This window comes from Prinia subflava, chromosome 9, assembly GCF_021018805.1.
Source record: "Prinia subflava isolate CZ2003 ecotype Zambia chromosome 9, Cam_Psub_1.2, whole genome shotgun sequence".
Lineage (NCBI taxonomy): Eukaryota > Metazoa > Chordata > Aves > Passeriformes > Cisticolidae > Prinia > Prinia subflava.
The window spans coordinates 28664149-28691864 of record NC_086255.1 but is presented as its reverse complement, the minus strand read 5'-3'; the positions used below and the strand labels follow the sequence as shown (position 1 = coordinate 28691864).

Below are 27716 nucleotides of genomic sequence, written 5' to 3'. Positions count from 1 at the left end.
TCCTGGCAGCTCTCTGGTGTCTGCAGGTGGTGGCTCTGGCAGCTGCTGTGCAGTTCTCTGGAGAAGGCTCTCTGAATCTCAGTCTCCAGAGATACTTTGTGTCAAAACCTGATTTATGCTGTTTGGTTAATTTTGAACCGCATATTCCTCTTGCCAAAGCTGAGAGAGGATGAGAAGTACTTGGTGAAAAAATGTTTTATAATTGCATGTAGTTTTATGTCTATTGATTGTGTGTTACATGAATTTGCTGAAGGATCTCCATCAATGAATTCCTATAAAATCTAATATCACCCTGAAAAAATTGCCAAGCAAAGATAATCCAATTAGGCGGCTGCACATAGCTGAGTTTCTAAATTATTGATATTGTCCTAAAATGGGCTGCCTTATAGTGCAGTAAAAGCTGCAATGTAGATGATATATTTAGCTGTAGTCACATTGTGATATCACTGTGCAGGATTTTTTTTTAAATGGTACACAAAAGATATTTTTAAAGAGACTTTTTTTTACAGAGCATGTACAGAAGAATATGTTTAAAATGAGAGCATCTGGGAAGTAAATAATAGGACTTGTGCCTGCACTTTTCTTTAGTTTATCTTCAGGGAGATGGCTCCTGTCTTTAAAGCTCAGCATTTGCACGGTGTCATTGGCAAAACTCAGGCCAAAATCCCAATCTTCCGTGTTGCAGTTGCCCAAAGGGAAGTCCAGTTGCAGCTCTGCATTTGATGAAAGGAAGTCTTTTTCTACTGTGGCTCTTAAAAGGAATAAATAAGCCTCACCAAAACTCTAGAACAGTTGAGTGTCAGTGGTTCTTGTCCACGAGCTTGGCAGTAGAGAGCTGCAGCTCCGCTCACTCCCTGTGCCATGTGGGGAGGCTCCACAAATCTGTCAGGCAGAATGATCCAAAGCTACTCAGATCTTTAGTTTCTTAAAGCTTTCAAACTCAGCAAACGGACAACAGCTGTGACACACTGATGTGATGTTTTGAGGGAAGATAAGAACAGCTAAAGAGGAGTGCTCTGCACTAATGCAATCCAGAGGCGATATTAAAGCCGTGGATCACGGTGGCGGAGCCTGTGTCCAAAAGCAAAGGGACAAAACGTCCTCCACAGACAGATTAAAGAAGTGGTATTGATTACTGTCTCTGTTATCAAGTGTCTGGGACACTAATCAGCATCTCAGTTATGCATTTTAGTAACAAAGGAGAGCAATGATTCAGTGGTTGGGAAGACAGAAGGATTAAGCGGGAAGGAAAAAGAATCATTAAGATATGTGCTCAGCTGCTGTCCACAATGGAACATTAAAACCCATCATGATTGATTTTTGTTTTCTAGAGGGACTATATAAAATATTACTCCAACAGAATATCCTATTTTCAACTTAACCTGCATGAATTTACTGTTTCCCATATGTTTTTGTCGCAAACAGCTTGCAAAGGCTGACATACTCCCCGAGTAAAGGCTTTCTGCCAAAGAAGGAATTAACCCATTAGTCATTTAACAGTTAAAAGCGACTGTTAAACGTAATGTGTAAATCCCTATGAGATATTTCAGTTCAGCACTTATTTGCTGCAGTTATGGTGGTGCTAAAACATGAATGGAGAGAAAGCTGGGTACTTGCTCAGATCAGCTGTCCATGGCATACATACAGAAGAAATGAGGAAAGGGGCTGTTTTGAGCATCTTTGATGTTGGAAGTGAGAAGGGTGTCCCAGCTTTCAGCTGTCTCTGGGATCAGGCTGATGGCACTGAATTAGGACCCTCATGCCCTTCAGCAATCCATGGGAAGGGAGTGACCCCTCCAGAAGCTGACTGGGCACCACTTTAGAGTAGTTCAGGCAACCTCTCTCCGTGGGCTGTTCCTCACTTTCCTATGTGGACACAACAGGGCAAGCTTGTCTCTGTGTGCCTGGGCCAGACCTTGTTCTTTTGTGTGTTGGTATTCACTTCCCCGTGCCCAGGCTGTGCCTGTGTGTTTTGTGGGTGTTTTGTGGCCCTGCTGGCCCGAGAGGGAGCTGATCAGAGTGTTGTGATTTATGGCTGTGATGTTGCTGTTCAGGGTAACAGAAGTGATCACCTGTGCAGGAGAACTCTAAATTCTGCTTGGCAGGGATGCTCTTTAAACTGCTGTCAGCTGACTGTGTTTAAATTAAATAAAATATCTACATAAATACAAGCTGGAATTTCCAGTTTGCACTTTCTGCAGAGTATGTTTGAAGATAGCAATCTCTCTTACTAAGCTGTGTTTCACTCTACAGTTCCTGAGACCTCATTAATAAAACTGTCCCAAAAGAAGAAGGAACACTATTTTTGCATTTAATCCTCACAGGTTTTCCATATTCTCCCTTGCCCTCTATATATTACATAGCTTTAGAGGTGTCTTTCAAAAAAAAAAATCGAGTACATTGTTTCTAGAAATCCAAGCCATTTAGGGTTAGTATCTAGTTTACTGGCTAATTGTTATAACTGAAATTGCACAGCCATAATTTCTGGTAATGCTGGATGTAGTGAAGATAGGCTGAGTGCCTGGCAAGTTGAAAAAGCAGTGGAAAATGTTAGTCAAACCGTGGTTATTTGCATTAATTTTGCAGACATACCTGAGACTGAGTGTTCAGTGGCATTGACCTGTTCTATTGTTTGTATCTTCATTAGCTATTATATTGTATTTTTAATGAAAAAACCCCACATGTATTTTAATTTGAAGAATCCTGAAGGACTTTACGAACTGAATAGTTCATTTTTTTTTTGTATATCCAATATGTTTCTGTGTGTGAAAAGTAAAAGGAAAAAAGTAATGTAAGAAACCTCTAATGTTGGCATTCAAAATGCAGCAAATGCAGCCAGGAGCTGAGGTCAGCAGATAAAGGTTACTAATGTAGGTAATTGCCGCTGCTCTGGGAGCTGGGCTAGGGAGAACTTAATTCCCTGAGCTGAAATTTTCTCATGACATCCATTTACCTCTAAGTTTGCAGAAGGCGTGCTGGGACCTTTGGAGACTGTACACTTCAAAGGGCTATTGTGCTTCATCCTAGGTCTGAGCAGTAATAAATAAGTGAACTACAGCAGTGTAAAGACATGGGGGAGCTTTTTGATGTAAATTTGCACAGTGTACAGGTGTGTGAGCATTGGAACAAGCTGCCCAGGGAAGTGGTGGAGTCACCACCCTTGCAGGTGTTTAAAGATGTGCAGAGGTAGCACTTAGGGGTGTGGGGTTGATGCCTTTAAGTTTTAGCTTTCATGTTTTTCAGATTCTGTGCTGCCTAGGCATTCTGAGCCTCGTATTTAGCATTAGTAACCTCTCTTCACAGAGTAGGTGCACAAAACAAATCCTTTCCTGCTGAAGACCAAGGACAGTGGGTACAAGTCTCAGGCCCAAAAGCAGAAACAACAGTGGAGTGAAGAAAGAAAACAAGAAGGATGAGGCTTCACAACCTGAAGCTGTAATTGGACAAATAAACCCCAATATGCAAATGGACCAAAACTTATAAAAGTGTGAGACCTCGTGACCGGTCATCCATTTTGTGACCATTTTCAGTCCACCTTGGGTGTAGTCCTGGTCCGGCTCTTGTGCTGGTGTACCCTTAAAGGCCTTTCAATAAATATCTATTTTATTCTTTAGCTCTGTCCACTCTCTGTTCCAGGTCAGCCTTCCCAAGGCATCAGTTTCGTGGAGGACTTGGCAGTGCTGGGTTAATGGTTGGGTTTGATGATCCAAGATCCTTTCCAACCCAAACGATTCTATGATAGAGTGAGAGATATGTGCTCTGTGTAGCCATGTCCAGTGGGTTTTTTCCAAATAAATACACACTTAACTCCAAATCTTGCTGATGTTTCATCCTAGTACTCCCCACTCTTTGTTTTTTCTTCATTTTTTCACAGCCACTCGTATTTTCCAGATACCACAGCGCTCTCACAAAGTGCAGGTTTACATGATGGGCTGAGTTAGGCAGGAGGACACCACCAGGGGCAGCACACCCACCATCACTATTGTCACAAGAGGCAAGGCTGCTGCCTGCCTGCCTCTTTTGCTTCTTTTGTAAGCTTTTAAAACAAATCTCTCGGTTTTATATGCATATGGTAAGATTAGATCAAAGCGCTAAAGTAGTCAATAACAAAAATACAGGAGACTAAGTTATTTATGTTCCACATGTATCTCTACTAACTATCTTAATAATAAGGACAAGAATAATGAATTTTTATTTGGGTCATACATACTGATGGGATGTTAGATGTGTGGATGGTGCTTATTTAAAAGAGCACTCTTTTGCCACTGATTTTTTTAGGAAATATGATTAATGTCAGTAAGGACATGGTTTTCCATCCTGGAGCAGTCTGTCAGGGCCCTCAGGAGGGTTTGTTTTAGTCTAATATTCATAGATGAACTAGCCCTTACAGAAAAGCTTTTCTGCTTTTTTTTTTTCATATTTACATTTCAAATAATTCCATGGAATTGTGTGGGAGCAAGAGAATTGTCTGCTGAATGCTGATGGATGCTGTAATATTAACAGGAATAATATCATTGGTAATGGTAAGGAAATAAGTAAATCAGAGAAATTTGCATGTGCTTTATTCTATTAAGTCCTGTAAGCTGTATATTTTTCCTTAATTTACAAGATGTTTATTGCTGTTTATTGTGAAAGGAGCAAGCCCTCCCGTCCAGTCTGTGCACTGGCATCCTCCACAGCCCAAACACCAATTATCCCCAGGTGAAGGTCAGCACTGTGCACCCACAGTGCAGGTTCATTTTACCACAGGAATATTTTACAAAGTGCTGGATCTGAGCTTTTGTGATGAGCACCCTCTTCTAGGGAGAAAGACCTTTGCTCTGTAAATCAGAAATGACAGTTTATAACAGTGCTGTGAGATAGGGACGGGGAGAGAGGGAAATGGAGCTGAACTCCACATTATGGAGGGACTGCAGTTTCTCATTACAGCCCCAGGAATCCTGATCTGCAATTCTTTGCCAATGAATGTCAGCTCTGCTGCCCATAGAGCTTTAAGGTGGGGACAAGATTGCCTTAATGCTTTGGATTGGAGAAGAGCTTCTTTTTGTTTTTATTGTGGGTGTGGAAGAGGTGAGAGCAATAATCTTATTCTTGTCTGTTCTTTGTGTCACATCCGGGTGGCATTCCCAGTCAGTTCATGAGAGGAATTTATAAACCGGTATTTTTACTAATCTGCAGGCTTTGTCGTTCCACAAGATGGTGCTTACAATCCAAATGAAAATCAAAATGGAAGCGTTTCTCCTCCTCTTCTCTCCTGTTAAATGTGAAATGAGATCCGTTGTTACTGTAGAGACTACTGGCGTGCTCCAAACTGCATCATATCTGTTAGTATGAAATCAATTAGATTTGAAGCACAGAGGTACTAAAGAACATTAGTAAAGTACACTTTCTGATGCATTCATTTACCCTTTTCATGGTCTTTGTCACTTTAATTTATAGTCAAATAATTTATGATGCCTGGCAATTAAAAATGTGAGAGCTGGGTCAGATTTTGTATTCAGATTCAGAAATGCCATGTCCTAACTTGGAGCAGCAGTGGTACATGTGCAAATCTAAGCAGTCTTTCATTATTAATGGGGGAAAAGATGTGTTTTACTTAGTGGTTATACTGCTTGGAGTCTCAGGAGCATGTTACTTACATTTTCCTCTTTGCTAAAGGCAGTAAAATCCAGTTGATGATGTCCATGGCTTCCTTTTGTTTTACATTCAGGACCACACCATTATCTGTGGTTTTCAGCAGCCATCTGCATGTTCAGATGTGTTGGACTGAGGAATGTTTTTATGAGTATCTAAAAAACACAAATTCCGGGTGTGTGTGTGAGCATGCAGAGTATCGCTTGTATAAATACAGAAATGAGTCTTTGAAAAGATCTGTTGCATTTCCTACCATTACAAAAACATGGGTGAGGTATTGGAGAGATTGCTTTAGCCAAAGTGGATCAGTGATACATTTATAATGCGCTTTAGATGTCTTCTAAAAAGCACATTAAAATCTTGGTTCATCTGATGTGGCCTCAGAGTAGAGCTCATTAGCCACTGGTCTGGGGGGAAAAGTTGGGAAAAGTCAAAAATCTTACGGAGTCTGGGATTATTCACAGGAGGTGTAGATACAGGATTGATGGTTTGTCCTGGCAGTTCATGAGAGATAATTACATTTTCACTTAGCAAATCCAGCATCCTATTTGGATGCATTAATCATTTTGGAGAAAGCTCTGGGCTGCAACATGAAATACTGAATGCTAAATTTATGTTAAATACCAGTGCCTGCTGGGGGGGACAGAATTAGGAAGTGCCTTCTCTGTGTTATTCGTGAAGTTTTAATTGTTCATGTCTTGTTCAGAAATGAAAGGGTTTTATGGGAAAGGAGAAAGCTCTTGTCTGTACAAGGTGCAAGATGCCCTCCTCCCTCTGATGGCTCAGCACAGCGAGCCAGGGATGCTCTTCAGTGAGGCACCAGCTCCTCTGCCTGCTTCTCTGCAGAGTTTTCATTTTACTAAGGCTAATAGGTAACTAAGGGAAAATGCCAACTTACTGGGTTGTTAATTGAAGCTAAATAGGATTTTCATCAATCAAAAAAAGGAATAGCTGTAACAGTAAAATATCTGTAAAATAAATAGATTTACAATGGAGGATAGCATTCAGCACCCTAAAAATAGCAGCTGCTGCCTCCTCCATTATGCAGTGTGAACACTAGCTAGTTTGTCCTGCCAAGGGACTGCTTTTTCATGAAGCATCGTGGAGGTAATAGAGATATAAGAAATACTACTGCTATACAGTAATTTTAGAAGCCTTGTGAAAGCTATTTAACATCAGATTAAAAAAAAAAAAAACAGTTCACAGAGAGAAAGGAAACGTGAGAGCTAGCTACAATAATAGCTACAGGCTTAATGGTTCTCCCAAGGAAAAGAAATGCAGTGCTAACTAAGCAGGTTAGGAAGAAACAGATCATGGCCATGTGTGCTGTTGTAATTGACTGAATTATTCATGCAGTCATTCCAAAGTGTATTTCTGGATCTGCTCAAAATGTTTGATGTGAAATCAGACGACAGAAGCTTCATGGCCCTATTCACTGATGTGGCACTGAGAAAACCCAGTATTGTTCTAACCCCATGAGTTTGAGATGCGTTTGGATAAGTACAGCATGACTACCAGACACGATGGAGTGTGATCCACAGGAGACAGAGCAGTGCAGAGAGAGCTACAGAGCTCCTTTATGAGGATCTTTAGTGGTTGTGGCTCTTGTGCTCCTCTGTGCAGATAAGAAAAGGAACCCTGCATTTCTGAACTAGAACTGCTTTACTGTAAACTAAAGGGTTTGTTTTGTAGCTTTAAATGCCTGCTCTGTAGCTGGAAAGTATTGCACTAGACCCTGGTATAACCCAGGGTGGAATTCCTGTGCCTCTGGAAAGCTCAGCCTGACTTCAGGAGTTACACACGCTGCAGCTTCCTCTTGCCCTGCCATCCTTTTTCCAGGGGAGCCATATGAGGATGGGTGCAGTCTCTGAAGCTGCCATTTTCCCTTCTTTGTAGTTGTAATGCAGCTTCAGAAAGCATCTGTCCTAGCTGTGGCCAGCCTCTCATGTGTGTGACACACACAGAATCAGTAGCAGCGCTCCAGGGACAGCATCAATGTTTAGCCAAGCTGCCAGCACTCCAGTGAGAGCTGAGAGATGTTTTTATACATCTGTGCTGACAAATAGAAGTCCTGTTTGGAATGCAGTTTGCACAGCTGTCCTCATTCCCCAGCAGCGTGTCAGAAATGATCTTGATGAGATAATTTTTTTTTTATTCATTTTGCTAATTTTCCTCTGTTTTAGGGAAATTCCTGCATAACCCCAATGCAGAAGAATGTTTACTCCTTCCTGGTGTAAGACATCTTGAGGTTATTACATCTGAATGCTCCCAGTGTGTTTGGAAAGCTCTGCTCTCAGTGTTAGCCCTGTTGCAATAACAAAGTTGAGGCAATACGAGTCCAGTGTGACTGCCTACCTAATATTTGGGAGGAAGAGGTAATGGGAGTTGCTTGTGTTTGCTCCCCAGACATTTCAGTGTAGAGTTTCTGAGAGGTAGTTTTGTACCAGGTCAGAACACTGAACCTGTAAGAAGCTGGAAATTCAGTGAGTTTATATCTCTTGCTTTATAAATTGTCCATGCCTTGATTCTGTGCCATTGGAGAGCTCAGAGTGAAGGCTCAGTAAGAGGAAATAATTTGAGATTTTGCTGTTACTGTGTTTAAGGGTAACAGTTCATTTCAGAGTGTGTAACTCCTGGTGCCTTCCCCTTGATTCACACTTTCTTTGAAAATAATAGTGTCTTGGAAAAGGAAGTTGATAGGGAGGAACCTGCTGACTGGAGAACTTAACTGGAGGGTAAAACTAGATTTTAGTCATTCTGCACAAGAAATACAGGTTAACTTTTTAACTGGGAACATGTAACTGTGAATGACTCTACAGCAGTCCTTTGGCTCTTAGTGACTAGTTTGTGTCATAGCAATTGAGCTGTGTTAATACTGAGATTGGGGATAACTTGTGAGTGATGCTGAAATCAACCACAGTTACATTCACTTATTTTTCTTTGGGTAACATCTTGGGTTTGCATCATTATAACGATTATGAGAAATTTCAAACTTGCACTTTTCCTGGAAAGTCCTTCCAAAGTGTAATTTGAAGAAATTTTAGGAGTGCTTTGAAATGCTGACTGATAAAGGGTGAGAGGTCCCTCAGTCCTGGCGGAGTCCTGGAAAGCAGCCCTGAGGTCCTGTGGGAGCAGCAGGTGCTCCCATGCAGTAGAGATAGATCCAGATAAATCCACCTGAGCCTCCCATGCAGGCTCAGGTAGATTTTACCTGCCCAGGGCCTGTGTTCAGTGGCATCTCCCACTGTGACTGCCCCTGAGTGTGGCTTGCCTGCAGAGGGGCTCTGATACCCCAGTGAGTGACAGAATCACTGGAAATAGGGATAGGTGTGGTTTCAGGACCTCCCTTTGTCTACCTTCATCCACAGTTGTCTTTGTTCACTTCCGACCAATTTTGTATTTTTATTCTGTTTTTTAATCTAACTCTGCACATATTAGAAATGCTGGGCAAGCTACTGTCATGTTAGCCTTCTCATGAAAGTTTTACCTTGTGCCTGCACATAATTTTACAGTGTAATAATCTGCCCATAGTCTGTTCATTGGAGTTGCAGCCTAAGTGCTCAATGTTCAAAAGCCTTGGTCATAATATTGCTTCACTGAGTTGTCTCGATTGCATTTGGGAATGGACTCATGGGATTAGTTATAGTTAGTTTAGTGTTTCCATTTTTCCTTTTATTGAATACTGCCCTACTCCATCTAGAAATGAAACTTAGCCACTAAATTAGAACTGTACTCAGTTGTGCTGGTTTCCCAGAGCATTGGACACCTTCATGTGTGCTGCTGAGTGGATACACTTGTCTATTGTTACTGTAATTTCTCTTTTAGCAAAGCCTCCTTCTGCTTTCATGTGAATTGTTCCTTTAAAAGGTCCTTGAGGAGGAACCAGAATCAAGGTACATAGTTAAATATCTTAATTGTGGGTTGGGGGTCTTTTGGCCAAGGTCTTGCAGACAGTCAGTTGTCAGTGTCCCAGATGCTGCTGCCTTTGGAATATATTCCATGATAGAAATGTCTTTTTCTGTGCAGAAGTCATGTCTGAACATTCTGAAGCCATCTGGCAGCTTGGTGGCTCCATATCGCGGTTATGTTCTGAAAAAGCCTGAGAGATAGACAACAGAGAGAGAGGGAGTGTTTGGAAGGGCTAATTTGCCAACAGCCACATTCCTGGTGCTTAACTCAGCTTCACGATGAAATACTTTGCTGTTGTCACCATGAATCTTAATGATTAATTCTTTGCTTCTGGCAGTCATGGAATATTGAAAATTGCTAGAAATACCATCCAGGCTGAGAGCGAGCCTGAGCCAACTTCTTGTCACATGGATGCCATATACAAATGGATGGTATATTTTATATAACATTCCTCCAACAATTTCAACTAATTTTTTTATATTCTTAAAAAGATGAAAAAGCTATTTCTGAACTGCTCATTGTTTTCCTGTGCTGTGGTGAAATAATAAGATTTGCATGTGATTTTTTTGGGCTTGTGGATGTGTTCACATGCCCATGGAGACCTGTTGGAGTCCAGAGGATCCCTCTGACAGCCCTGGAGAATAAGGGGGCTGTACAGGGGGGTCTGGGATCTGTACAGGGGGGTCAGCCAGCCTCCCACAGAGCCCAGAAGGACTCTGATTCGAGCTTCTATCCATGGAAGTGAATGCTCACATGAAGAAAGAATCACAAATCCTAAGAATTTGAAATAAGTAGTGGATGGTTTGTTGTAGAATGTAAATATAGAAATTAGGATTCTTAGCATATGGGGCTGAAGAGACAAGATGGAGGAATTGGGGAGTGGCCCCTGTCTTCCTTGTTCTTGTTCTCGTCCCCCATCTTGTGCTGAGTTGGGTTTTAGAGATTGGTTTAGAGTAGAACTGACATGTTAGTATAGGTAATAGGCATTGGCAAAATTTTGTAAATAAAAAATACGTCTCGGACAGTGGTTGGGTCAAGGGAACTGTACATAAGGTACGGGGCTCTCTGATCCGCCCAGTCTGCCGCGTGTCCTGCTCTGCTGAAGATGCCTTGCAGAGCTGAGAAAGAACTAAGATAAGGTACCCTGCCAGGGAGGCCTGGCAGAGCTGTAAAAAGACTGAGATAATGAAAAATATACAACCTTGGAAATGTGCACCGGCGGACTCAGTTTGTCGTCTCTGCCTCTGGCTTCAGTGTGTAACACCCAGGGCAAAGAGAAGACAGAAAACCGTATTACCTCTGGGAACAGCAACCCAGGGGAAACTCCCAGGGAACAGCAACCCTGGGACGACCCTTATTACCTTGTGGGCCAGCAACCCCAAGGAAAAATCTCAGGGAAAAAGCAACCTTGAGAAGTGGCGCCCGAACTTATCCGAACAGCCATGGACCCTCAGAAGAAGACAAAAACTCTACCCTTAGAAGATAAGAACAGACTCAGCAGTTGCCGACTTTGAAACGTCAGCCGGACAGACGAGGACCCAGGGCCCAGGGCCAGCGTCACCCTACAGCTGCAGGACAGCAGGGACAACACCGGTTCAAGTTCCACAGCCAGCAAAGACTTCACCTAGGTGAGACCGGTCAAAAACCCAGAACACGGGGGGAATGCATTCCAGAAATAGCTACGTATCTTATCAACTTGGCAAAGCATCACTGCTGCATAACTTGCAGCTTTAATTAACAAAGAGCCAGCAGCTCTCTAATAATCAGTTTGCCTCGAGATCCCAAATGCAGATCGGAACTAAAGTTCCAGACAGAATTTTGGAAAGAGGTGAACAAAGAACAAAAAAAAGAAGAAGCAAGAAAGAAGAACAAAAACAAGAAAAAGCAACCTTGAGAGAGACCAATCAACAGCCACCATACAGGTGCACCAGTGTTGTATTCTGTTAACGAATAGAAGTCCTACATTTAGTGAATTCCTATATCCAAGGAATCTCTTCTTTCTGGAATCCTCTGCATCAATCAGGTGTGTCAGAGAAGGAGCAAGGCAGCTGCTGCCCTCAGCTTGTACAAAATCCCAGTTTTCAGTATGACTTGGAACAAGATGCATGGCATGCAACAAGGCATCTGATTAATCAGCAGAGAAATTGCAAACTTCAGCAACTTCAGCAATGTTTCAAGATGATATAGGAGGATCTGATACCGTGTCTCCTTGTGCTTTCCATATATAGATCTTTGCCCTTGCTCTTCCCCTCATCTCCATGAGAGTTCATGTGAGGTTTGTACTTTGACTAAACACAGGGCTGCCTGGAGTCTCTGCCTTTTGGTTTTTTGCCTTCCTAATTGGCTTTTACTGGTTACTTTTCAAGCATGATAGTGTCAAGTCAATTTGCTGGGGAGTCAATCATGTGACATCACGATGCTTATGTAAACACTTCTTCCAGTTTGCAGCTTTATTACCTCGGTATTTTCCAAAGGTGCTGTCCAGAGCAAATCAATGACATGAATGTCCTCTAGGGTGATCAGTGGGAGGGAAAGAGATCTTAATAAAGCCAAGGGCTTTTGCTTGGCTTCACTGAAGCTGCTTCTCTTGGTGTTTTCAGGATGATATAATGAAGCTCTGTTGTTCTCTTTAGTTCTTTATGATCTGAAGAGGGTAGAGCGATCTTGACAGCAAGAAGTTGCCTTGATAAGTATTCTCTTAACCCCTATTTTCACACATTTATGGAACTGGAGGTTAAGATAATACTTACTGAGACAATTGTGGCATTTCTGTGATACAGTGGCAGTGGTTTTGCAAAATCACACTTCTCCACAATACAGGTAGAAGATGATTTTCTGTGTTGAGTCTATTGATGAAGGAAGAGAAATTGCTGAAGTCTCAGTGGTGGGAGCTGTGATTGAGTTATGGTCCCTTTTTCTGGGTTTACCTAACAGTTTATATTCCAGCTGGTCACAGTTCTTCCTATTCCCAAGGGACAAGGTTATGTTTTAGTCCTATGGAAGTCAAAGGAGCTTTGGAGCTTGGGCATGAAAACTGCAGGTAATGGATGAAAATGAAACAAAAATTGCCTTTCACAAAGCTGGAGTTGATGAGGGCAGACTGGAAACATAAAATCCACTGTGATATCCTCAGGGAACAATGCAGGGTTCAAAAAAGGAACTTGGAGCGGATTTGTGGATCAGATGCCGTGGGCATACCGCTCATACCTTGCATGTATTGTATATTTTAGTCCCTCATCCCAGGAGCCCTTTGCCTTGCTATTGAAAATGCAGGCGTGCTCTGGGGAGTGCTGAGGGTGAGGAAACGGGACCTGCTGTGGGTCCTGGCAGAGTAAACACTGCAGTGCTGTGGGTCCTGGCAGAGTAAACACTGCAGTGCTGTGGGTCCTGGCAGAGTAAACACTGCAGTGCTGTGGGTCCTGGCAGAGTAAACACTGCAGTGCCTCGGTGTCTTCCACAGGCTCTTTGAACCTCTGTAAAGGGCTCAGTTTCACAGGCCATGGCAGGGCTGGCTTTGAGGTGTGCTGTTGGCAAGGGTTTGGAGACTTCTGAAAAATTACTGCAGGCTGTCCTTTACAAGTGACTGCAGTTCAGTCTTTGAGGTTTGATCTTATGTGCTGCTGAAGAAGAATAGGATGAGACCACAGGCTTCCTGTTCACTCATTAGGAAAGCCTTTAAAGGGAAATTTTTAACTATCTTCTAGCAGAAGTTATGGAATTTGCTGGCTTTAATTCTGTGTGATAGCTGATATCCTTGTCAAAGTGAAGCAAGAAAAGTAAACTAAAAGATTTACAGATTCGGTCAATATTTTCTATTCAAGAGCAGTAGACTGCACAGGAACATATGGTGGATTTTTTGGGGAAAAAAGTATAGGACTTAGTGCCTTCAACTTATTTAATGTTTGGAGTATCGTTTTCCTATCCTCATTTTATGTTTGATATTTTTATGCATTATTGAAAGAGAATGTATGCTTCTGGCTATAGATTTCTAATTCTGTGGATGTTTTAGCAGATGATCTGATCTGGCATAATTTAAATGGCAGTATAATATTTACATGACGAATGGTGGTTGAACAGACATTCAAAAAAAAAAAAAGTCATACACAATTTACACAGATCCTTCTGACATTTTATAACTCTGAATTTTGTTCCTGTGGCTGCACATTCTGTGTGCCAACAATTTCAACAGTTGAAGTATAAATAAGTAAATGCATTTTAAGTGTAAGCAAATTTTATCTTGGTAGTAGCTTTGTAAAAGCCTGTTAGTTATGCACAGAGGTGTGCACTTTAACTTCTGTTCAAAAGTCTCATCTGGGGCACACATTAGCCATTATTTTAATGACTAGAAAACATTTTTTATATAAATAAATAAATATCTCAGATACTACCATTGGTTTCTCTGATATAAGAAATTTTTAAAACTAAGTGCCCTTCATAGGTGTAAGTTGCATAAACACACATCCATACTGCTACTATTTGTCAACCATTTGCTTTCTGAAATACCACAGAGACATAAATCCCCTGCACTGGTGGGCTTCAACTGGCTCTCCATTTTTTCTGAACTGTCTGAAATGTCATCCACTACAGTTTCAGAAAAAAACAAATTCTCCTTGCAAAATCTGGACCAGTTACTCCAGATTATGGTTAAAACTATTTCAGCTTGCCTTTCCCTTTCTTGGAGAGATATTTGTATTGTTTTGCATCTCATGTCAAACCATGTTTTTCTTTCTGCTGGATTCTGCCATGTGTTGCTTTGTTTGCAAGTCACTTCCAAGCCAGTAATCATAAGCACTCCATCTGGCTGGGGAGCAGCATAGTGATAATGTAAAAGGACATTTCCACTATTCTGTTTAAAAGAACTCTCCATCTGTACCAAATCTGCCATTTTAATGAGATTGTAAAGGGGTTTTGTTGCTTCTTTTTATTTTTCAAAGAGGGGAGGAGATTGATTGGTGAGACTTCTTTTCCTCGTGTATCTACTAATTACATGATTGTATCCACGGCCCTTTCTTTTTCCTAAGCTAAGAATTACTATAGGAATTTGCAGATCATGTAATTCAGGTTGCAAAGTAATAAAAGAATCCTGGAAATTTTACCCAAAATCTATAAGAAATTGATTTTGCCATTAGTATTGAGCTTTTCTGTTATTACCCTTTGTTAATAGCATGCATGTGAGAAATCATACTGAACGCTCTAAAACGGATTCACAAGGTTAAAAAGAAAATACAGTGTCACTATGATTTATGGCAGTCAGTAATCAGAGCTGAATTGATGGATGTGAATGTGCTGAGATGATTTTTTGGTGCTGGCAGATTTTAATTTTTCTTTGTGCTTCTCTTTTGTAATTCTGATCGTTGCTATTTTAAAATTAATGGGGAGAGAATTGGACAACCGCTCTTGTGGGAATGTCACAGCCTGAACCAGGCTGGTTTTGTGGAGGTTAATAGGCAGTGGCCTGGGTCAGTCATCCACTGGTGCCATCACACTGATGTGAACTCGAAAAGCCAAGAGCCAGCGACTGGAAAAGCAAAGTATCCATAGCAGAATAAATGAGCAGGCAGTGCGTGGGGAGAGCGGTGTCAGGGGAGCTTCAGGAGGGAGCAGGCTGGCACCCAGACCAGGCTGGCACCCAGACCAGGCTGGCACTGCCCACGCCCTGGGCTGCCTGAGGAACAGGGTGCACCAGCAAAACAGCAGAGCCTGGGGGGAATCCCTGTCCCTAAAAATGTTCTTTCTCCACTGCCAGCTTGGCTTTGGGGTTGCCAGTTCATGTCAGAAGGCTGCAGTCCAGGGCTGGGGGCACCACCCCACAGTGGGCTTGGTCTGCTGCAGGGATTTTATGGCTTTCTGTAAAACTGCCCAATTTAATCCTTTCACCCACAAAAGAGATCTATTTGGCAAGTTTTAAATTTCATGTTATTCCCTTGAATCCTATTACAGAAATTATCATATTTCCTTTCTCCTTGTTCTCAAGCACCTTTTCAAAGGCAGAAGAAAGTTATTTAGGTGCCTGGGCTTTATTCAGAGCCAGCTCTCTTCAGTTAGAAACAAAAATTCAGGCAATGGATAGTAATCCTTGGTGATCTTGGCTTTCTAGAACTGGGATGTTTGCATTTATTGTCTTGAAATTACAATTCTCAGCCCTCAACACTAATAGTAATGCTAAATCAAAACTCAGTTTTAGAAATTGAATACTCAGGATCCTTTGTTTTGTGGGATGGCTTGCAGTAACAGCATTGCTGAGGTAGCTGTGGGGCAGTGATTGAAATCTCTGCTACAGGGAGCTCTGTGTGGATATGTCAGTGAGGTAAATTCATTTAAACTGGCTTGGCCACCCTTTTGTACTTAAATTGAGCTGGGAGGCTCCTCCACCTACAGACAGCTGTAGGCATCTCTGTATTTAGTCAGTGGCAGAAGTGGGTCTTACGAATCCTATCATGCCATCAGCAAAAATGTGCAGGAACACAGGGTAGTTCTTTATGAAGTCTTCTCATCAGTGACATTAATGAAGTGTTTTCAAGCCAGATCCACCTGAGTGCGTGGCTGGTGCACCAGAGCCTCGAATTTTGCACCTTCTGAATACAGAGATATCTACAAAGATGACTGGCAACAAGTTTGGTGTTTAAACTTGAGAGTGCAGAGCTCCTGCCTGGCAGCTGTGCTCCAATTGATGCAAACACGGAGATGTATTTCTGGAAAATTTAAATTATCCCAATAGTATTGTACATACAGCTAATTTCCTTTCATCAACGTGTCTCCAGTGAGACATTAGGCCTGTCTTGTCTGACCAAGGTATTAGTCCATGACTCTTTTCCTCCTTTTCCCCTTTGCTGTTCTCCTGTGAATATCTGTTCCCAGCACCTGTGAGGTGAGATGTGTGACTGGCAAGTGCAGGGCGTGCTGTGCAGGAGCTTGTGGTGCACTGGAGAGATTTCAGTGCTTCCTTTCTCAGAAGGTGGGCACTCTTCAAAGCCATTCCTCGTGTAAGTAACTGTGGAGAAGCACGAAGAAAATTCCTGTTGCTGATGGTATATTATATCCCATTGAATAGGAAGAGGTCTCCTTTACTAAAATCAGGAACCTCTCTCTGGGCTTCCCTCTGAAGCAAAGTTATTTTGCCCTGGTATTGCTTTTAATCTCTCTAGTTTAGGAACTTGAAGTACACAGAAAACAGCCTTTTAGTTCAGGAAAATAGCCCCTAGAACCAGCGGCACAAACCTATCATAATTAGTCATCAGAAAATCTGAATAAATATAAAATTACCATGGAGTGGGAGGCAGGCATATGTGGTATTCAAAACACACGGAGTGTAAAATGATGTTATTGTTGCCTTTAGAAATAGTTCAAAGTAGTCTGCATTAGAAAGAGCTGATAAGCAGAATGACAAAAGCTCGTTCCATGAGTGATTCCAAGCAGCAGTGGTTTTCTGATCAGCTGATGCTGCAGCTATTTTGGGTATTCCACAGATCATGATTACATACACGGGGAATGATTGGAGGCAGCAAATATGGTAAGTGAGCCAGGAATCCTGGGACACGCTGTCACTAACTTAATAGTCTTCTAATCACTTGTCCTTTGCCATTTAAATCGCCAAGGGAAGTGCAACAAGTGACCGTGCTTAGTTCCTAAAAAAAAAAAAGAAAAAAAAAAAAGAAAAGCACTTCCTGAGGCAGCTATTTTTAGCAATGGTGCAGTGTCCAAAGTGTTAACTAATTGAGTCATCAGGTTTCATATCTGGCCACAGAAAATGGCAGTGGAAGAGGGAGAATGCTTTCCAGAACAAGTAAGCATTTGGGGATTCTGAAATGAGTGAAATCTGCATATCGAGTTTCTTGTGTTAGTGTTTTAATTAAGTCTTTGATTGTTTGAGGCAAAGCTGGATGTAGCAAGAGGTACGTTTCAGATTCTTTGGTGTGTTTTGTTTTCTGATGGCTGGATTATGGTATAGGCTGAGGTGGCAGTCAAATAGAATATTGCAATTATTTGTTCTGTCTTGCCCGTGGCTAAATTGTGTTCAGAACACTCTGTAGAAGACTCTGATTAAATTGCACAAACATTTTGTAACCTTGTGTTCTGTGATCAGGGCCTTAAGTTATTTGTAACAATTGAAGTCTTTTAGCCAGTCTAGTCTATTTAGAAAAAAAGTTTAAAATCTGTGCTTTTAGGTGTATTTTTCAAATAACACGCCTCTTCTACTAACAATCCACAGGTGAATTAAACTTACAGAGGAGCCAGCTGTAGTGCCAGTAGTGTGCTAGCCCTGTAAGGAGGCACCCGTCTCACTCTCACTCTGAGAGAGTCCCAGTGACCTTCAAGGTGCTCCCTGTGGGATTTAAAAATTCCTCAGGTGAGGGAGGACATCCCTGTACTCCATGAATTAGATTCAGAGGATCTTCAATGGCTTGGGTTGTTCACATCAGTTAAAAACCACAAAGCCAAAACAGTTCTGTAGACTACTCTACTGCAGAATTAAAAAAACAAGTTCCCAGGAAAGTGGATTTGTGTTTTTAGCACTGATGAGTGCCAAGCTTTGTGGAAACTTCAATTACTTGCAATATTTTTTTAGTTAGAGATACTACTGATGCCAGAGCACAGCCATTTACTACCTAATTTCCATGTCAGCAATAGCTTTGTGCTCTGAAAAAGATACTGCAGTGAGTTCTCTTAAATGTGTATGTTGTTGTTTACTCGTTGTCAGCACAGGACTGGATGCTGTTCTCTGCTAAAAAGCCTCTTTGAAAACTTTGGTTGTTTTCTAGTGAAGATGTTCTTTTCATAAGCCTATTTCCACTGGCAATTTCAAAACTGTGGAAACATTTACTGGGGATTTTTTTTGTGAAGTAATTTTCTGTAAGACAAGCTCTCGTTATTCAGGTGTTTTATGGTGCTTGATTAAACTCTCTGTAGCTCAGCCCCGAGAATTTTATTGACTCCGTGTTTTCCAGCACAGTAGTGTCCATTTTCATGGTGATAGGGATCTGTGCTGATGCTTTATCTGAGCCTCAGCAGCCCAGGACAGGCAGAGTCCCTGCGGTCTGTGTGTGCCCCAGGACAGCAGAGCGAGGCGCTGGCAATGTGCTGCTCTGCAGGATGCTCTGCCCCTCTCTGTCGCACCAGAAGGGTATTTACTCTGCTTTACAGGGGTTTGGTACGAGCTGGATGGGAGCTGCTCTTTCTGCTTGTTTGGGGAAGGTACAGCAGCCTTCTAAGTGGAGTTTAGCAGTGGAGAGCGGGCAGAGTGTGCGTGTGTTCAGAAAGTTTTTGCCTGCTGATCTTTATGAAAAGTTTTGTTTTCATTCCTTACATAAATCTTACAGAGGCTGCCCTGCATATCTGAGGCACAGGAGAGAAACAAGCTCTACTTCACAGCTGTTTTGCTGTAGATTTGCTGTTCAGGAGTGATACTTTAACATTGCACAGTGATGCCCATTCTGTCATCAAATGCTTGGGGAGATTCACTCTATAGGGCTGATGTGGTTGGTTGTAGCTTATTTCTGTAATAAATTGATCTTCATTTTAGTGGTAGCCCTAAAAACAAGTTTTAAATCTGTGTCTGTTAAATATAGTAAGAGGAAAGTCTTTTGGGCCAGTTTGGAAAGTTTTAATTCATCAGGATTATACCATTATATTTGATTAAACTATCATGTGTTTTTCAAACAGACTTCATTTTGATGCTAAGAGGAAGTGATAATTTTTGGATTAAAATAAATTAACTAATCTGGTTAAGGTGAGGTAGAGTATTAAAACACTTCTGCTGTTTGTATTTTTGTTCAAAAAATTGAAGTCTCTCCTGAGATATTCAATTCCTTGTGGTGGTTCTGCCGAAGCCTGGCTCTCTAATGCACAATAAAAACACTAGTTCAGTTCTGTAACTGAAAAGTCACCGTGTGAAAATGGCATCACCTGATCTGCAGTGATTTATCTGTCTGTTTGGTCGTTTTCTCTTGGAATGAAGCTGAACTCTGTTTTCTTTCTCCCTGTGTTGATCTCAAAGATCCCATACAGCTAAGGTGGTTCTCACTGTCACTGTTTTCAACCTGTTTGTGTCTGAAAATGCTGGTCCTGCCCTTGACCCAGAAGTGATTTAGATTCCTTCTTCTGCTTTAGAAGAGAACTTTGTATTTAAAGTTAAGACAGGACCTAAGGGTTTTAAACCCTTTAAAAGGGTTTTAAGGGTTTAAAATTTAAATAATAGATGCAGGGCTCTGATTTTTTGCTCACAGATTTTGGTGCTTGGGCTGGAAAAAGCACTTTTCCTGTTGGAATCTGAGCTCGTCCTCAAACCCGGAGCACGTGGCGTGAGGGACAGAACACTTGTAAACTAATTTACATTTGCTGTGCACCCCACTGAGCACGTTTCATCCAGACAGCCCCAACAAATGCTGTGACAGGACTTTCCATGCCACTTCACAGATTGACAGCAGTGGATGCCAGTGTGCAGTGATGGCAGAGGAGGGGAAGGGGAGTGCAGGGAGGGTGGAGGCTGGGGGCTCTCCCGTGCCCAGCCCCACGGCTCCCTGCAGGCCATGTCCATGGCACCATGCCTGGAGAGAGGGGCATGATCTCCTCCACGTTTCCAGCAGTAACAGATGTGTGGAACACCTGCTCTGGCTTGCTCTGTGTGGTTTACAGAGGTGTGGTGGGATACAAAGGGGGCCTGGAGTTATTGGGTCGGAGCCACGACAGCAGGCTGGGATGGAAAACAGGCTATGGCAGGCTGTGGTCAGCAGGGAATTGCAACTCCTCTAGAAGGACGTGGCTTAGTCAGCACAGCCTTAAGTATTCCCTGATGGTATTCCCCAGTAGGTCCCATGCATCTCCAGGCCAAGATTAAAATTGTTTCCTGGCAGGTTGCTCTGCTCCTGCATTGGAGGACTGTTAACTCTCCTGCGTGAAATTGCCCTCGTGAGTTTGGGAAGTGCTAGGTTGGTATTTTTCCTCCTGAACCACCAAATTATCTCAGTCAGTCTTTGGCTCTAGGAGGCTGTTTGAATCCTTTGGTTGCTTAGTTCACTGTACAAGGGTCCATCTATTTCACAGCAGATCTACAAAGAGGTGTCAGGACAGCTGGTTCTGTGAATGCTACAGGCTCTCCTGAGGTGATCTGCTGTGACAGACCTCATGTGACAGCTCTAACTGGCCTCCAGAACTCTCCAGCAGCAAGTTTATGGCTGTTTTGCAAGTCTTGCCTCATCAGTCCTCCTAGTACTCAGAAGCTCTTTAGCCAATTTGCACTGGTCCTTCAGATTCTCTATCTGTCACATCAACCATGTGGAGAGAGACTCTTCAAAAAGATGTTCAGATGAGTAAAAGGAAGAAGTTTTTGGAGTTCAGGCGTGTAAAAGGAAGAGGGTTTTGGTGTCCAGGTGTGTAAAAGGAAGAGGTTCTTTCCTCCTGATACAGATTGTAATCCCTGCTATGTAAACCTTTGCATTGGCACTCATACACTGATAAAGGTTTGTTATTCTTGTAAGAATCCTAAACTATATGCCCCCTCTCCCCCACAAAAAAAATTAAGCCTCTGGTAGACAGCTTTAGAACTATCTATTCTATATCTATTCAAATGCCTTTAAAACCTAAAAAGGCACAAATTGTACTTATATGTAGGGTTTGCAAGGCTTGCTGTGTAAATTGGTGTGTGTCTGCAAGTGTTTTTGCCACCTCTGAAATGGCTTGACCAGTTATCATCAAACAATCTTTCAGTTTAATGATAGTTATAATTTCAAAGTTGCAAGGCAGAATCAATTTGGTTTTAAATGGGAGTTGAATTCAAAAGCAGGCATTAGGTAGAAACTTACGAATTCATGGTACTGAAAGTTCTTAATAGATTATGTAGCTTGCCCATAGTTCCTATAGCTTATTTGCTACAGTATTTTTAGGGAAAATTTATGTGCATGACATTTCCCCTCACATGCTTTTCTCCATGTTATTACCACTAACTTCGCCAGATCTGACTGGAGCATATTTACATAATATTTCTATAGTGAATAAAATCTCTCACCCTACAATTAACAGGATTGTCTTATTACGTTTATATGATTCCCCTGCACCCCCCTATCTGAAAATAAAAACACCTTACAAAATGTTTTGACAAGAGTTGCTGAGTTCTTTTCCTCTCCTTTTTGGGTCCTGATTCTAGAATGAGATGCACAAAGAGAGGAGGAGGTGGACTGGCTGATGTTATTCATGCAGTGATCTGAAGAAAGTGACTTGAGCATGGAAGTGGCTTTAAACTTGGGCCTGAGATGTGCTGAAATTATCTCCTTGTTCATTGGATAGTCAGTTTCTGAGAGAAAAATAGCAGGGAGGAGATCAATGGCATCTCATCTGGCTTGACAGATAAGAGTTATTATTTTCAGGTGAATATAAACATGAGAAGAAACCCTCGAAGCACATCCAGCCCTTCTCTGTATCCTTGTGTAGCAGTTACGAAAGCCAGTGATTTATTTTTCACTTGTAAATGTGTAATAGGAAAACTTAAGAGAGGGAGAGATGAGTCATTATGGGTTCAGGAGTTTCTTCCCAGGGTTTGAAATAAACTTCTAACAGCTGAAACCTTCAGCCTGGAGAATTAATCTTGAATTTGAAATGCCCAAATCTTTTGCCTTTTAATGCATCGGATCCTTTTCATTACTTATACATGTGAGTTGGTCACAAAGGGCCTGGTTCTTACCCTGGTTGTCACTTCTAATGGGGTAGAGCCATTCACTGGTGAAACCAGGGGTTGTACCAGTCTCAGGGTCTTGAACAGAGTATGTCCCAATTTACCTTGTCATTTGTCTTTTCATCCAGTGCAGTCTGCTAGCTGAGAAGTCATTATTAAAGACCTTTATTGTCTTTTTATAGATTTACTTGTTGTTTTCCCATTAAAATTATTCTTTTAATTTGTTGTTCTTGCATATTTAGAAAAATTGTGTGCTTTTTGCTGGTGTACATTAATTTTGTAGTCCTCGATTTTGCTTTTACAGTTAATAATTTAATACATTCGTGCCAGTAATAGTTTTCATAAATTCTTCAGGTGAAGCTGGCACATCAAACCTGTGCTTCAGAATCTCAAAACTTCATCTGTGCAAACTGGCAAAGCGTGTGGGAATAGTCTCACCTCCTGTCTGAACTTTGTCCCTGTGGGACAGGTGTGATCTCAGTTCAGATGATTTTGGTTGTGTTGTCAGATCATAATTTTGTATAGAATTGCAATTAAGTTAAGTTATTCTGTGTTTGTTGAGTATCTACGTTGGTAAATAATGTGGAGATGACATCTTTAGGGGCATTTTCAGCTTGGATGTTATGTTCAGCATAATACAGATATTGTATGTGGATGTTAGGCAAGAATTTGCTATAACCCTGTGTCTTTTGTGCCCTGGAAATCACAACCCCCTTTGCTGTTCACAGAAAAGCAGAAGAATAACAGCTGCTTTTCCTTTCTATCTCGTGCTTGAGCTTTCTTAGGAAGCAGGCACTGAGGCATTTAAAGACACCCAGGTGGGATTAGTGGTGTCACAAGTCACAGGATTGAGTGAGGAAGGCTGCATGCACTAAGTCTGAGCAACTCAGGCAGTGAGAAAGCTGCACCACAGCTTCCCAGCAGGTGTTTGTCACTGCGGGCAAACAACGCGCTCCACACCTCTCTGTGCTGGTGAGGACAGGCACAAACTCCTCTTCTAGTGGAAGCTGGGAAGTGTTCTTGGACGTACCAGCCTGGACATCTCAGGCTCTGGGTCCTTCTGAGCCCCCTTCCACTCCAAGTGGTTCATTTCTCATGGGAACAGGGTAAATATTCAGCATTTTGCCAAGACAGGCTCTGAGAAGGCTCCAAGAGGTCTTGAAAATGGTTTATACTCAGCCTGCATTGGCCTTGTGGTCCAGTAAGGAAAGAGGCTTGTTTGCATGAATGTTTTCCTAGTTTGGCCCAAGGTTTCTAGAAGGAAGGACCTAAAGGACTTCCAAAATTTTCCACTTTCGTTTTAAACTCCTTAGATTTTTCAGGAAATGTTTCATTTTTCTCTACAAGCATGATAAGATTGACCACTGCACAGGGATGGAGCCTCAGTTGTAGAAAATGCAGTTGGTTATAGATTCACGTGCATATTTTGCAGAAATACAGGATGTTTAGTTGCCAGTGGTGTGACCAAGAAGAAAGTTTCACACAAACTAACACCAGTGTGGTTTTTAACCTGTGGAAAACACACTGTAGCTACCTAGTTGGAATAGAGCCCTTTAAGGGGACATTGCCAATAGCATCGTGTCTTTGGCTGCATTATCATGCACAATGCAATAATATTATCAAAGAAAGTTGATGATTAAATGCTGTGATAGGGCAAACAATTAGAGGGATTAGCTGGGTTTTTGATTAGTAATTGTATTGTTTCTCTTTTTGCAATCATATTCAAAACATCTGTCCTTCCCTAGCCAAAAGATGCGTCCTCTGAATGTCAGGCACTGGGAGTGGAGCTGTTCCTGTTGCCCTGAGGTTGTGTGTGGGGCTGTGATCTCAAAGGCATGTCTCTGAAGGGTAATTAACAGCACAACTGCAGATAGCAGCTGGCCCCAGGCTGGTACAGCCTTATCAGAGCAGAACACATATGGTAGTATGGTATGTAAAGCATGAGTACTTGTTTGTTTGATGAGAACATCATTCATCCAGTGCAATCAGCCCCTTTCTAATAAAGAAGACACAATTGAAAAATATTAATAGTCATATAGTTAAAAGGTAGCAGAGAGATAGGAGGGATTAGAGCCTCTTGGAGGAAGAATGAAGAGTCTCCCCTTGACAGTGATGTCGCTGGTTTATTTCACACAGCTCAGATGCTGCTGTTAATTGGCCACTGTAGTCTATTTGGAATAAAATTTCATTGCTTACCAAGTGAGGGTAACACATTGGCATGGAGGAAAATTCTAAATTAGCATAGGAACAAAATCTAAAAAATGCCAAGGTCCTCCCATTTCTGGTGTCCTGGTTAGTGCCCATCAGAGTTAAGGCTTCCTGCAAAAAAAATGCCAATGGCTGCAGTAAGCCCACCCTCATCAAAATAAGCAAAAACGTTATCATCCATTTCCTCAGGTCACCTCATGCTGCTGCAAAGACTCTCTATGTTGAGCACATTTCCAAATGGAAGTAACATAAGTTCATCCCTCAAAATGAGGTCATTGCCTCCCCCCACAACAAATGTTAGGCATGGTTAGCATCTTTTTGTTGGGACTCAAGCCAGAATGCATCCTGCTCTGGCACAATGGGAACCTGCTGGGGGTTTCCCTTCACAACAGCTACTGTTAAAGATGGAGTGAAAAACAAAACCCTGCTCCCAATGTGAAAAAACAGACTGGATTTTTAATCTGAAAAAGAGGCCACTGTAAGCAGAACACAAAGGAAAGAGAGGTGAGCATAATAAAATACCACCAGAATGGGAGGAGGCCTGTGCATGTTAAAAATAACAGCTTTGCAGTTTTGAGGATTCACTCAATAATATGTGTTCTCTTATAGGAAATAACACGTTTCCTTAAGGGACGTTCTCTAGTGTCAGGGAAAAACCAGGCCAGACCCTGGACTGACAGTCAGTAAAAATTTGTTAATAGTTTTTATCTTTAGCCATGACAGATAACCTCTTACTTCACTGTGAGCACTTAAAGAAGGAGTGTGAATATGTATTTGCTAGCATGAGTCAGCATCAGCATTTTCTGGAGGCTTAAGGTAATATCCAAGTGATTTAGGAGTTAGTCTTTGCTGTAATAGAGATATTTTTAATTCATGTAGCTTTTCCTCAAAATGGGGAAATGGTTCTCAGGTCCCTGTGTACCACAGACTCCTCATCTTGTGGCAGGGCTGGGGAACCATAAGGTAAAGAAGGGCTGGCAAACAGAGTGCTGCTGCCAGCACAGCTTATTCAGCCTCAGCCCTCTCCTGAGATGTCCCTGGGATCAATGTTGAAAATGAGCTCCAGACTGGAGAACCTGTTGTGTGCTACAGGCAGTCTGCGAGCTCATCAGCCTGCTGGACATGAGAGAAGGGATTTTTTAATAGCATCACACGTTAAAGGGAAATACACAAATCTAAAAGAAGTACACTTTGCGTAAAATGTGCCTTCATTAGCCAGTTGAGCACATTTGCACATTTCTTAAAACTAGAAACAGTCCAAGAAAGTATGGGGAGAGAGGGACAAATCATACCATGAAGAAAAAGCTTGATATCAGGCATTCACCAGTACTGGTGCTCCCATAAATCCACTGTTTATTAAGTATTCTCTGAATTGCCATTTCAGAACTAAATGCTGTGCACAGATTCTGAAGTTTGTCTCTCTGAGAATTAAAACACTTGTAAAAATCTTGATGTTTAATTTTAATCTGCGTATGGAGTTTGAAAAGGTAGCAGCCACAGGAAGGCCAAGAGGGAGCAGGGAAAGGCTTTGGGGACACAGCCTGACAGCAGGGATCCTGTGCAAGTGCACAGGAGGGGCTGCAATCTTTGTGGCTGACTGCAAGAGCATCTGAGATTCAGGTGCTTTGATGTGTGTCCCATGCCTGTTATTCTCTTGGTATTTGTTCAGACAATGGAGAATCAAATGCCAATTTTCATCTTCTTTTCATGATTGGATTGATCACAAAACAAAGAGAAAGTGATCTGAACTGGCTGCAAACACCCAGAATGCTTCTCAGGAATACTGAGGTTTAATTAGTGAAGAATAAATATATTAGGTCTGGTGGGAGAATGTCCTGTAGACAGAGTGTCTGTGTCTATTTTCTGTGTGGGGGGTTCTTATTTTCAGATGCCAGCTAGTCTGGAAGGTGGGAACGGGCATATGGAGAAGAATTGCCCACAGAAAGGAGCACAGGGGTGTCCTGGGCCATGGTTGGAAACCTGAAATCCTTTTCCCCCTACTGTGGTTTTTAATGCATTTCATATAGCAGTCCTTTATCAGTTTATGAAATGGGCTTCCAGGAATGATGGCAATCCAGATAAATAATTATTAACATCGTTATTACACCCCTTTGATCTTTAAAATCGTCCACTGATATCAGGATTTTAGGCTCTAGGCTCTGGTGCTGTTTCTGTCTGTAATACTGATGCAATTTACAGGCTCTAGCGGGGTCTCTTTCTCAAACAAACAGTGCCAGTTGCAAAGAACATTTTTCTACTCTACTGAGATATTAAAAAAAACCCTAAAAAAAACCAACCAAACAAACAAAAACAAGAAAACCACCAAAAAAAACCCCCCACCAACCAAATTTAGGCTTAAAATACAAATGTATATGTACAAATGGGAAATTTTGGCTTCAGAAACATAAAAGTTTTGGAGTGATGTTTTTGATCAATTCCTTATGTTTTGGATAAAGAGTGTTCATTGTTTCTCGTGGTTTTGGAATTGACGTGTCTTAGCAAGGTGGAAAAAAGCTTGAAAGTCTCTCCTCTTGTCTGAGCAGGTCTGAAGCAATGCCTTAGTTATAGGGGAAGTGGAAGGTGGTAATGCTGCTTTCAGAGAGGCTGAAACTTCTTTTGGTTTCCAACAAGGTTGTCCCTGTTTTCTCTGATGTTTCTGCTTGTTTCTGCTTACGGTAGAGGTGGAAATGGATGGAGAGACTCCCAGAAACCCTGCTGTGCTTCTCGCACCCTCAGTCTGTTACCCCTCTGTGCAAATCTCAAAGCTCCTGTGCGTGGTGGCCCACAAAGGGTGAGCTCACCCCATCTGAGGGCTTGGGAGCATCAGCCAAGATCAGAAGAACAAGTTTTTCCCTTTCTCCAAGCACAGGGATGTGTTACAGGGATGTGTTACAGGGATGTGTTACAGGGATGAAGGCAGCTCGTGCACTTTCACACATTGGCCCACATCACGTTCAGGTAACTGGAAACCAGTGAGGTGGAAGCTGGAAGTGCCAACTCAGAGCAGCTGAACCGAGGGAGGGTTTGGGTTATCCCAGGGTGCTGTTAAGGGCAGCTTCCCTGGGTGCTCCCCAGTTGCTGCTGTGGTGCCTGCACGTGTCAGTGCTGCCTTTCCCTTGTGCTGGAGCCTGTCTGAGCACTGGGAGTCCAGGCTGACAGGTGAGCAGGATGCTGGGCCCAGCACCTCACCTGGCTGCTAGTGCCAGTGGCGTGCCTGCACACTTGCAGTGTTTTGGGATGAGTTTTGAGGGGTGACTAGCAAAGGAGGACGTGCTGCTAGCTTGAGGGGTTTCGGGAGTGG

The 27716-nt window shown here is 42.1% G+C and overlaps 1 protein-coding gene across 12 annotated transcripts in view; it reads left to right on the top strand.

The window, feature by feature from the left end:
- The window catches only part of ANK3 (ankyrin 3), a 347448-nt gene that overhangs the window by 175486 nt on the left and 144246 nt on the right, over nucleotides 1–27716 (top strand). Inside the window, exon 1 of one of the 12 annotated variants that reach the window (XM_063406080.1) lies at nucleotides 16269–17326. The exons of the other annotated variants lie outside the window; for them this stretch is intronic. Within the exon in view, the coding sequence (XP_063262150.1) occupies nucleotides 17291–17326 (36 nt within the window). The 5' untranslated portion in view covers nucleotides 16269–17290. Of the gene's footprint in view, nucleotides 1–16268; nucleotides 17327–27716 lie in introns of those variants that run through there. 12 annotated transcript variants of the gene reach the window in all.